Consider the following 12,485-nt stretch of genomic DNA (forward strand, 5'->3'; position numbering starts at 1 on the left):
ATGTTATTACAGCACCCCCAGAGCTGGTGAGACTTGAAACTGCGCCGCTTGGCTCAGAGGTAGGGACGCTAACAATGTGTCACAAGACTTGGTTACTTACAAAATGTGCAAGAAAAGTGATTTATCAGATCGTAGGCTCATAACAATTGCCGAAAATGTCGACGTTGCTGCCTAGTACACAAAACGCATGCGTTCGTGGTGGTGGGCGGGGCGAGATTCCAGTGACCTGAGCGCATGCGTTAGGTGAGGCGGGGCTCCAGTAACGATCGAGGATGGGAGGAGGGAGACGAAACTGGAAGCGTGGTCGCGGTAAACAGAGCGCATGCGTTCTTGGAGTGTGTTGTGAGGGGAGGGCCAGAAGAGGTTGGGACGCCCGTGTTCCTGTTACCCAGCGCATGCGTTTAAAAACTGGGGTCGGGAGTCTGGCGCATATGCGCAGTCCGGCTGCCAGCGGGTGGCTGACAGTTGGAGGCACGAGAGCTGTCGCTTTAAACCGGCGCAACCAGCGCCCGGGGATGAAGTAGCCATGACAGCTGCGCCTGAAAAGAGTGGGGCCGCGGCAGTACCGGAGGTGAAGATGGTGCAGCGGGTCCTGGACTCCTTCGTGCAGGAGTACCCGACTCCCCTAGGCCCCGAGGATTCGTTACCCGTGCGTTTGCAGAGCCCGGTGCTGAGCTGGGAGGAGTTGGAGGGGGAGTGCGTCGAAATGGGGCTGAAGCTATTGCGGGACAGGTGAGGGCACGGGTTGGGAGTGGGATCGGCCTTCACCTGTATTTGTAGCCCCATTCCCCGATAAGCAGCAGGGGTGCAATTCACTGAGCTGCCACCGTCAGATTTACGTTAAGGTTGCACAACCAAAAACTGCGTAGAATGCTTCAAATATTTGACAGATTTAATTGTTAGTTATTTGAGGATTAAATAAGCGGGCGGATGGAAAGCAGCTATTTGGATTTCCGGAGAAAATTCAACGAGTGCCATCTAAGTTACTACACGAGATAAGAATACGCTGTAAAAGGGCGATAATATATTAGCGTTGATACAGGATTGGCTATCCAACAACTAGAATCTAGATAAAAAGGTCACTTTCAGGTTGGCAAGTTTTATCTAGTGGAATCAGTTGCTGGGAAATCAACTATTTATGTCCCACATTCTTCACGAGTGAAGGGACAGATTTGCCGTCGATACAACGATTGATATGAAATAATGCAGAACGGTATATTTCAATAAGTCCAAAAGCAAAATATTGGTAGGTACAGTACAATGTGGGGGAAATTAGGTTGTCCACTTTGATAGGAAGACTAGAAAAGCAGAATTTTGTTTAATTGGAGGAACTGGAAAGCTATGATAGAGGGATCTGGTGGTCTTCATTACATGAAATGTAAAGCTAGCATGCAAGCAGTTAATAACAGTCAAGTGGGTACTCGGTGTATACCTTCACCAGGCTACAGTAATGCAACATTGATACTGTCACATAATTCTCCTTTCTTGGTTGATATTCTGTAAGTGAATATGTAAACACAAGACTTTTACATTTCTTAAAAGGCTCTTAAGAATCATAGAATCCCTACAGTGTGGAAGCAGGCCGTTCAGCTCAATGAGTCCACAGTGACCCTCCAAAGAGAAGTTTACCCCCACTCCATCGCTGCAACCCTGAATTTCACATGGCCAATCCACCTAGCCTGCAGATCTTTGGACTTTGGGAGGAAACCTGCACAGAGATGGGGAGAATGTGCAAATTCCATGTAGACAGCTGCTCAATAAATGACTTTTTATAAATGACAATTTTATAAATGACTTGGATGAGGAAGTGGAAGGGTAGGTTAGTAAGTTTGCTGATGACATGAAGGTTGGTGGAGTTGTGGATAATGTGGAGGGTTGTTGTAGATTGCAATGGGACATTGACAGGATGCAGAGCTGGGCAAAGAAGTGGCAGGTGGAATTCAACACAGCAAAGTGTGAAGTGATTCATTTTGGAATGTCAAATTTGAATGCAGAATATAGGGTTAATGGCAGGATTCTTGGTACTGTGGAGGAACAGAGGGATCTTGGGGTCCACGTCTATAGATCCCTCAAAGTTGCTACCCAAGTTGATAGGATTGTAAAGAAGGCATATTGTGTGTTGGCTTTTGTTGGCAGGGGAATTGAGTTTGAGCTGTGAGGTTATGCTGCAGCTCTATAAAACTCTGGTTAGACCACACTTGGAATATCGTGTTCAGTTCTGGCTGCCTCATTATCGGAAAGATTTGGAAGCTTTAGAGAAGGTGCAGAGGAGATTTACCAGGATGCTGCCTGGACTGGAGGACAGGCCTTATGAGGAAAGGTTGAAGGAGCTAGGACTTTTTTCATTGGAACGAAGAAGGATGAGAGGCATAGATAGTGGATAGTCAGAGACTTTTTCCCAGGGTGGAATTGACTATTATGAGGGGGCATAATTTTAAGGTGATTGGAGGAAGGTATAGGGGAGATGTGTGAAGAACCTAAATAGTGGTGGGTGTGTGGAATGTGCTGCCAGCAGTAGTAGTGGAGTCAGATACTTTAGAGACTTCCAAGTGACTCTTGGATAGGCACCATGGAGGATAGTAAAATGTAAGGTATGCAGGGTAGATTGATCTTAGTAGGGTAATAGGTCGGCAAAACATCGTGGGCCGAAGGGCCTGTGCTGTGCTGTACTGTTCTATGTTCAAGGCCAGAATTGAACTGCAGTCCCTGCTGCGGTATGCAACAGTGCTAACCACTGAGCCATTGTTCAGCCCATTTCATTGGGGCTAATCCACATGTAACAACCTGCTCTGTTCACACTTTGACAGTTTTGACAAATTGTACCACAGCAACTGAGAAAATGTACAGCATTGTAACCAAATCTACAACTTTTTCTAAAAAGTCAACTAGTTCTATCTCTGAATTTATTGGATCCTTCTGAGAGATTCTTAGATCTACATCTTTGCCGTAGATTAATCATAGCATTAGCGTGTAACGAGTTTTGTGGAAATCGGTCGTTTAGCAGTAGAACTGATAAAATGGGTAAGGAGGAATTCCTTTTCTCAAGAGTTGTTAATTAGTAGAAGATGGATTATTGAATATATTCAAGACTGAGTTAGATAGATGTTAGATCTACAAGGGGTAGACAGCCAAGTGAAGTTAAAGCCATAATCGGAGCAGCTATGATCTTATTGACTAGTGCATTAGGCTTGAGGGGCCAAATGGTTTGCTTGTACTTTTATGTCTTGTGTTCTTAAATCCAACCGCTCAGTCATGACTGAATTGCATGAAAATTGATTAGTCCGAACATTCTGCAAGAAAGAGGGTCCCCATCATTTCCTGTATGTTTTCTTTTTGAAACCACTGCATAGCCTTGCTTGAACTGTGACAGTAGCTATTTAGAGTGCACTTCAACCTTGCAAGAAAGGAAATGCTGCACATACACAGCACCCGAAACAATGATCGGGTGCAGATGAAATTCATTTATAAGAATGAAAACCAGAGGGCATAGTCTCAGAATAAAGGGGTGCCAACTTAAGACTGACATGAGGAGGAATTTCTTAGAAGGTTGAGTCTTTGGAATTCCTTGTCACACCTGTGGGGGCAGAGACCTTATGTTTTAGGTTGAAAAAGACTCTTGATCGATAGGGGAATTGAGGATTACAGGCAAAAGCAGGAAAGTGGATATGAGGAATGTCAGATCAGCCATGATCCTTTTGAAAGGTGGAGCAGGCTCAAGGGACTGAACAGCCTATTTCTGTTCTTATTTTTTTTACAATGACTGGAATGGAGAGGTTGGCATTATTCACCCTACAGCAAAGAAGGTGAAGAGGAGATTTGCTGGTAGTGTTCATAACTAGTCAATAAGGTGAAATTGTTTCCAATGGCAAAAGGATCTGCAACCACGGGAGACAGATTTAATATGGTTGCTAGGTTGTGACGTAACCCTATTGCGCTGTCTGAGATGATGGTGGAAACAGATTCTATAGTATAACGCCAAAGAAAATTACGAAAGTATTTGTAGAGAAAATCCAGGACTATGGGAAATGCAGGGGAGTGGAACTAATTGGATAGCTGTCCTAAACAGACACGGATGGCAGAATGTCCTCCTCCTATGCTGCGTCTTGAGATGAAGGGTTGATTTTTTTTTTTTTGTTTTTTTTTATTATTATCCAGCACTTTCCACTTATCTCAATGTTGCCACAATTTGGTATTTTGTCTGTACCGTTATCCTAGACAAAGGGGAGAGTGGAAAGGCTGTATATATTTTTCAGTTAGTGCTTTGTTTATATATCTGTAAATAGTTAACTACATCCTGCAAAATGTCCAAGTTGTGCATGGTTTGTTACCCTTGACTCTAAACATTCTACTGTAAATTGTTTGTCTACAATCTTTTGTTGAGAAATTAGAAACAAAAAGTTCAGATTAGGTGCCTCAGTGCTTCTTAGTTGTCAAATGTTTGACATTGGGCCCCTGAAAGGAACATTTAAGAGTAGGACACTACATCCTAACTTAAGCAGCTCTTTCAAGTTGACTGGATGCAGGGGGGAAAAGTGTTCAAAAAAACTTCTGAAATATTGAAGCAGTATTTAACTGTTGCTTTATTTTGATGGAGTTGTAGTGAATGGTAACTTTAGCAGAAGAGGAAAACACTTTTCCTGGACACAATTTCAATGTTACAACAATCAGCATTAGTGAAAGCACTTAACACACACGTGCTGTAGAGCACAATCAACGATAAACCAAAGGAGGAGATATTAGCTGGATTAAGGTGTTCATTTTGGTAAGGAAAAATCAAGGCAGGACTTGTACAGTTAATGGTAGGGTCCTGGGGTGTGTTGCCAACCAAAGACTAGTGGTGCAGGTGCATTGTTCCTTGAAAGTGGAGTTGCTGGTAGACAGGGTGGTGAAGAAGGTACTTGGTACGCTTGCCTTTATTGATCAGAACATTGAATGACATCACGAATAAGGTTTCAAGGTCGCAGGAGCGTACTGGTGGGCAGGAAGGTGGTTTGAATTGTGTCTACTTCAATGCCAGGAGCATCCGGAATAAGGTGGGTGAACATACAGCATGGGTTGGTACCTGGGACTTCGATGTTGTGGCCATTTCAGAGATATGGATAGAGCAGGGACAGGAATGGTTGTTGCAGGTTCCGGGGTTTAGATGTTTCAGTAAGATCAGGGAAGGTGGTAAAAGAGGGGGAGGTGTGGCATTGTTAGTCAAGGACAGTATTACGGTGGCAGAAAGGACGTTTGATGAGAACTTGTCTACTGAGGTAGTATGCGCTGAGGTTAGAAAAGGAAAGGAGAGGTCACCCTGTTGGGAGTTTTCTATAGGCCTCCGAAAAGTTCCAGAGATGTAGAGGAAAAGATTGCAAAGATGATTCTGGATAGGAGTGAAAGTAACAGGGTAGATGGGTCAGTTTTTGTCCAATGTGTGCAGGAGGGTTTCCTGACAGTATGTAGATAGGCCAACAAGAGGCGAGGCCACATTGGATTTGGTACTGGGTAATGAAACAGGCCAGGTGTTAGATTTGGAGGTAGGTGAGCACTTTGGTCATAGTGACCACAATTTGTTCACGTTTACTTTAGCAATGGAAAGGGATAGGTATATACCGCAGGCAAAGAGTTATAGCTGGGGGAAAGGCAATTATGAGGCGATTAGGCAAGATTTAGGATGCATAGGATGGAGAAGGAAACTGCAGGGGCTGGGCACAATTGAAATGTGGAGCTTGTTCGAGGAACAGCTATTGCGTGTCCTTGAGGAGTATGTACCTGTCAGGCAGGGAGGAAGTGGTCGAGCAAGGGAACCATGGTTTACTAAAGAAGTTGAATCTCTTGTCAAGAGGAAGAAGGAGGCTTATGTAGGGATGAGGCGTGAAGGCTCAGTTAGGGTGCTTGAGAGTTACAAGTTAGCCAGGAAGGACCTAAAGAGAGAGCTAAGAAGAGCCAGGAGGGGACATGAGAAGTCTTTAGCAGGTAGGATCAAGGAAAACCCTAAAGCTTTCTATAGGTATGTCAGGAATAAAAGAATGACTAGAGTAAGATTAGGGCCAGTCAAGGATAGTAGTGGGAAGTTGTGTGTGTGGAGTCCAAAGAGATAGGAGAGGCGCTAAATGAATATTTTTTGTCTTTTTCCTGTGTGAATACTGACAATGTTGTCGAGGAGAATACTGAGATACAGGTTAGACTAGACAGGATTGAGGTTCATAAGGAGGAGGTGTTAGCAATTCTGGAAAGTGTGAAAATAGATAAGTCCCCTGGGCCGGATGGGATTTATCCTAGGATTCTCTGGGAAGCTAGAGAGGAGATTGCAGAGCCTTTGGCTTTGATCTTTATGTCGTCATTGTCTACAAGAATAGTGCCAGAAGACTGGAGATGAGCAAATGTTGTCCCCTTGTTCAAGAAGGGGAGTAAAGACAACCCTGGTAATTATAGACCAGTGAGCCTTACTTCGGTTGTGGGTAAAGTGTTGGAAAGGATTAGAAGAGATAGGATTTATAATCATCTCGAAAGGAATAATTTGATTAGGGATAGTCAACACGGTTTTGTGAAGGGTAGGTCGTGCCTCACAAACCTTATTGAGTTCTTTGAGAAGGTGACCAAACGGGTGCATGAGGGTAGAGCGGTTGACGTGGTGTATATGGATTTCAGTAAAGCGTTTTGATAAGGTTCATGGTAGGCTATTGCAGAAAATACAGGGGCATGGGATTGAGGGTGATTTAGCAGTTTGGATCAGAAATTGGCTAGCTGTAAGAAGACAGAGGGTGGTGGTTGATGGGAAATGTTCATCCTGGAGTTCAGTTACTAGTGGTGTACCTCCAGGATCTGTTTTGGGGCCACTGCTGTTGGTCATTTTTATAAATGACCTGGATGAGGGCGTAGAAGGTTGGGTAAGTAAATTTGCGGATGACACCAAAGTCAGTGGAGTTGTGGATAGTGCAGAAGGATGTTGCAGGTTACAGAGGGACATAGATAAGCTGCAGAGCTGGGCTGAGAGGTGGCAAATGGAGTTTAATGCGGAAAAGTGTGAGGTGATTCACTTTGGAAGGAGTGACAGGAATACAGAGTACTGGGCTAATGGTAAGATTCTTGTAGTGTGGATGAGCAGAGAGATCTCCGTGTCCATGTGCATAGATCACTGAAAGTTGCCACCCAGGTTGTTAGCGTTGTTAAGAAGGCGTAAGGTGTGTTAGGTTTTATTGGTAGCGGGATTGAGTTTCGGAGCCATGAGGTCATGTTGCAGCTGTACAAAACTCTGGTGCGGCCGCACTTGGAGTATTGCGTACAGTTCTGGTCACCGCATTATAGGAAGGATGTGGAAGCATTGGAAAGGGTGCAGAGGAGATTTACCAGGATGTTGCCTGGTATGGACGGAAGGGCTTATGAGGAAAGGCTGAGGGACTTGAGGCTGTTTTCGTTAGAGAGAAGAAGGTTAAGAGGTGACTTAATACAGACAAACAAGATGATCAGAGGATTAGATAGGGTGGACAGTGGGAGCCTTTTTCCTCGGATGGTGATGGCTAGCACGAGGGGACATAGCTTTAAATTGAGGGGTGATAGATATAGGACAGATGTCAGAGGTAGGTTCTTTACTCAGAGAGTAGTAAGGGCGTGAAATGCCCTGCCTGCAAAAGTAGTAGACTCGCCAACTTTTTAAGGGCATTTAAATGGTCATTGGATAAACACATGGATGATAATGGAATAGTTTAGGTTAGAAGGGCTTCAGATTGGTTTCACAGGTCGGCGCAACATCAAGGGCCGAAGGGCCTGTACTGCGCTGTAATGTTCTATGTCTGATGTTCTATTGGTGAGGCCACTTTTAGAATGCCATGTACAATTCTGGTCGCCCTTCTAAAGTAAAGATGTTAAGGTCTAGAGGGTGCAGAAATGATTTACAAGGATGTTGATGGGACTGGGGGGAGTTGTAGGGAGAGGCTGAATAGGCTGGGGCTCTTTTCCCTGGAGCAGAGACTGAGGGGTAACCTTATAGAAGTTTATAAAATCATGAGGGGCATGGATAGGGTGAATAGCCAAAGTCTTTTCCCCAGTATGGGGGAGTCTAAAGCTAGAGGGCATATGTTTAAAGTGAGAGGGAGCAACCTTTTGAAAAGGACTTGGGGGGGGGGGGGGGGGGGGTGGATGTGGGTACAATTACAGCCTGTAAAAGGCATCTGGATGGGTATATTAGGGAGGCCTTGGAGGGATATGGGCCAAATGCTGGCAAATGGGACTAGGTCAGATTGGGATGTGAAGTCTGTATGGACAGTTTGGACCAAAGAGTCATGCAGCATGAAACGTGATCCAATAAAGGAGACCTAAAGAAAAATTGGGTGGAGGGGCATCGGCAGGAAACTTCAGCATAAGGTTTTAGCAGTTAGAGACACTGTCATACCCTTTGTCCCAACCAAAAATGGTAACCTGGGATTGGTGAATATAAGGTCAAATGCAATTGCGAAAATAGAGAAGAGATGCTGTTAAAAAGGAGACTTTAAAATTGGAAAAATTAGCCAACTGAAAGCCTCCAACACTGATTGTATTGGCTATGTAGGAGTCTGGACAATAATCATTTCCCATTGGTCTTGTTCTGAACCATAATGTCAGTATATAATCTCCCAAGAGGATGTGGCTGGACTGCAGCACATTCCCAACTTTATCAGTTTTCCAGGTTAGGAAGGTTAAAAACCTAAGGCTTAAAATTTACAAATATGCAAACTGTTAGTAGTATTGGTGGTAGACATCTTGGGAAGGTGAACAGTAGTAAGAAAATAATAAAGGTAAGATAAGAGCAGTATAGGAATTTATAAGGAGAAAATGATGAACAAGGTGCCAATGTTGTGGCACGCATTTTAATTTTTGGGTATGGATGTCAGCCAAGGCTTACCTGTTTTATGATTTAGCATTTCTGAAGAAGGGTCCCAACCCGAAAAGTCCTTTCCTTGCTCCTCTGCTGCCTGGCCTGCTGTGTTCCTCCAGCTTCACACTGTTATCTCTGTTTTTATGATATTGTGCTGTATTTAAAATTTAAGATTTTGGTACATATGAGGCAATCAGTCACTAGATCTTACTAAGTTTAAAAAGGTTTTCTGAAGATGCAGAGCTATTATTGGGGTAAACATATGAAATTTTGACAATTCTTGCTCAGTTTTCTCAACCTTCTCAGTATGAATTTGAAATCCATGAAAAGGACAACTTCGTATTTTTAAAAAAAAAATCAGCAAGTAGAATCTATCTTGTAAATACATTTACAGCTCCAGTCAAACTCCTGGCCTTAGCAACCAGATTTTATTTGGCATGTTACATTTTTAGGTTAAGAGGAGAGTTGTGACATTAACCTATTGAAACCTATTTGCGCAGTTCAAGAAAGATGAAAGAATGGGTAAGCTTGAGAAACTTGCTTTCTTAAAAAAAATAGAGATTTACTACTTTTAACAAAAATAGGATTAATATAGAACTTGAGACAAATGGAAGCCATTAATATATGGGTGAGTTTTCGGTTTTGACTCAACTTTTCAGATAAGAATTGGGGAAACAGAAGCTCACTATCCTCAAAGGTTGGAGCCTTGCTGCTTCCTTTCATTTGTTGCGTGCTCCTCTGTTATAAAAGATAAAGGAATTTGTTTCCTTTTTGTCAGCTGGCTTTTTGTTTCACACTTACAAGCTTTGTTAGTGTTTCCTTTTTCTGAACTGTGCAACTTAATTCATTACATCCGTGACTGTGCTTTGTAAAGTGCTGAGTACCACAATTCTGCAATTATCCTGCACACCATTTTTAAACTAAAGATCAAGTGTAATTTGCAGAATAATCTCTCAGAACAAAAAAAATTTGCTGCAATATCTATATAGCTGCACACAGAATTTTTTTTAAGGCTTTTTGATACTGCACCTTCGTGAATTTGATTCTGTTGGTGGCTGGTGTGCAAATCACTTCTAACAATTGTGAGGAGTCAATTTTCTATTACTCAGTGTATTTTCCAAGAATCCTTATTTTGCAACTGATGCTAACTTGGTGTTTGACTTTATGTAGAAAAGACAAAGTAGTAGTCAGTTTTACCAGTTTTGAAAAGAGGAATATGAAGTCCCGTCACCAGAACACATCAGCCTTTTTAGGATTAATGAATATCAATGTTTCAAAAGATTCTGTTCCTGAAATAGTTGGGGAGGTCTAACATTAGTAGCAATACTTTTTTTTTGTGCTTTTCTGAGTTGATTAGTTCAGTCACATCTGCGATAATTGGAGAATGCATCTTAACGTGATGTTGGATCATCCTGCGTCAGTTTTAGTCTACTGCTCATAGAACCTAAAGCCATGTAGAGTTTTTTTTTTTTCAGCAATCTTTCAGGCATGTATTTTCAATATCTGCATTCTGCTGTTTGTGGGTGGGATGGTGTATACATGTCTGCAGGAAAATAAATAAAACTGAGGACCTTGTTCAACACTATCAGGATTTTGAATTGTCTTTTGTATTTGCAAAATATTCTGGGAAATAGGCACAAAATGGGTTAAAACATTTACTTTGGCTTTTGATCATTAAAGCAAGATAGTCTGGTGTTTAGCAAATGGCTCTTGAGGGGAATTAACTCCATCCCTCAGAAGGAAGTTATGAATGTGACTGTCAGCACCATTGCGGGCATGAAATACACTACTGCACTAAATTTGGTTAGAAGTGCAATCCTGATCCTTGTTAGATTTCCTTTCATAATTTTAAATCAAGAATTTTGTGTAATTACTTTATTTTAAGAACTCTTAGGTGATGTTAAATACAGCACTATATTACCTTTTGTAGAATATTTTCTATAGTGAGTACATTAGATATGTTGTAAAAGTAGATTATGCAGTCTGTTTTTTGGCATGCAATCTGTCTAAGTAAATGTGTGCTACTGCTTCACTACTATTCCAGTCTTTGCACCCAATATTCCACTATTTGCACCCATGCACCCCATTCTTGTTCATTGGCCTGCATGGTGTGTTGTCGTTTTCCTCCTTGCCCTTTTTATAGTCACCAGGTGTTTGAAATAACAGATCGGTGATCGCCCCATTAGTTTTTAAAGTCCCCTGCCAGGAGAGAATGTCCTCGGCAGTGCTTGGAATGTGAGGAATCCTTGTAATGCCCTGTTCTGCCTTTTGGGAGATCACACGAAAATGATTTGTGGGAAGGGGACTGGGTGGAGGATTGTGGTGTGGAACTATTTTAGGGTGGGGACAGGAGACAAAGACTTGAGTTTTTATGGTAGTTGGTAGTGCCTGGCAACATACTTCAACAGCATCTGTTGAAGCAGCCGTACAAGAAAATTGGTACTATAAGCTCAGGTATTACCAATTCTGCTGACTGGGAGCTCTTCGTTGTCTGCTGGATACTTATGATTACCCATTCCCTTTTTTTTTGACAGTTACAATAATCTGTCTAGCCCACCTTTGGGATTGTGGAAGGTGCAATCTGGGGGATCTGTGAGGAAGATCCATAAAAGGAAGAAAGTCTTTTATGTAAACACCACATTCATGATCTCAGGACATCTGTGTTTTACACCAATTAAATATTTTTGAAATGGCCATGACATGCAAATTTGCTGCTGCATTTCCTGCAACAGCTCCCAGAAATAGCAATGTGATAATGACCGTATAATTTGTTTCTAGTCATGCTGTTTTGAGGAATAAATGTACGTGTACAGTACAAGGAGTAACTCCTTACAATGGATGTCATGAAATCTTTTGTAACCATCTGAGGGGAAGATAGGAACAAAAACAAAGTTGCTGGAAAAGCTCAGCAGGTCTGGCAGCATCTGTGAAGGAGAAAATAGAGTTAACGTTTTGGGTCAGAACTGCAGGGAAGACAGCCTTGGCTTAACTTCAAAAATACTCATTACTACTACATTGCAATATTACCTGGATTTTTAGGCTCAAGCCTAGAATGGGATTTGAATGCACAACCTTTTGACTTGAAAGCAAGAGTGTTGCCACCTGGGTCATAGCTGACTCATGGGTTCAAACTGTGCCCTGTAACACAATAAGAAGTATGCTGTATGATATATCAACTTTTTTTTTCAATGGATTGACAACAATGGAGAATGGAATATCTTGTGTGGTTTTTTTTTTTCCAGAGTTTGTGGTAACTTGACAATCAATCTCAGCTAGAATCACAGACTCTGAATTCAACTTGGAGCATGTTTCTGAGCCATTGGCTGAACTGTTCACTTGAGACAAAGAATTGTGGATTCAGAAGATTGATTGCTGAGATGAGAATCTGAAAATTTTTTTTTCTTTTTTAACTGTGTTGAAAAGTTTTTTTTCTTGGAATGGGAGGTGTATTTACTTCACCGGTAATCTTTTTTGGGGTCAAAATGAATGTCTAACTGGGGCATCCTGTTGGAAATTGGTGACCCTTTTACGATGCTAGGAAAAATTCACTTTTAAAACATGAGATTTCATTTAATTGCTGTTACAGCAGTCACTGGCTTTTCCAATGTTCTTGTGATGTTTATCTTTTTTCATGTGCAAGAAGCTGGAG

At 42.1% G+C, this 12,485-nt stretch overlaps 1 protein-coding gene across 1 annotated transcript in view; it reads left to right on the forward strand.

Annotated features, from left to right (window-relative positions):
- The first annotated feature begins 422 nt into the window (after positions 1–422).
- Positions 423–12,485, forward strand: part of ppm1f (protein phosphatase, Mg2+/Mn2+ dependent, 1F) — a 75,428-nt gene continuing 63,365 nt past the window's right edge. Inside the window, exon 1 of the mRNA XM_020527288.2 lies at positions 423–732. Within this exon, the coding sequence (XP_020382877.2) occupies positions 527–732 (206 nt within the window). The 5' untranslated portion in view covers positions 423–526. The remainder of the gene's footprint in view (positions 733–12,485) is intronic.

This window comes from Rhincodon typus, chromosome 24 (genome assembly GCF_021869965.1).
Source record: "Rhincodon typus isolate 14 chromosome 24, sRhiTyp1.1, whole genome shotgun sequence".
Classification (NCBI taxonomy): Eukaryota; Metazoa; Chordata; class Chondrichthyes; order Orectolobiformes; family Rhincodontidae; genus Rhincodon; species Rhincodon typus.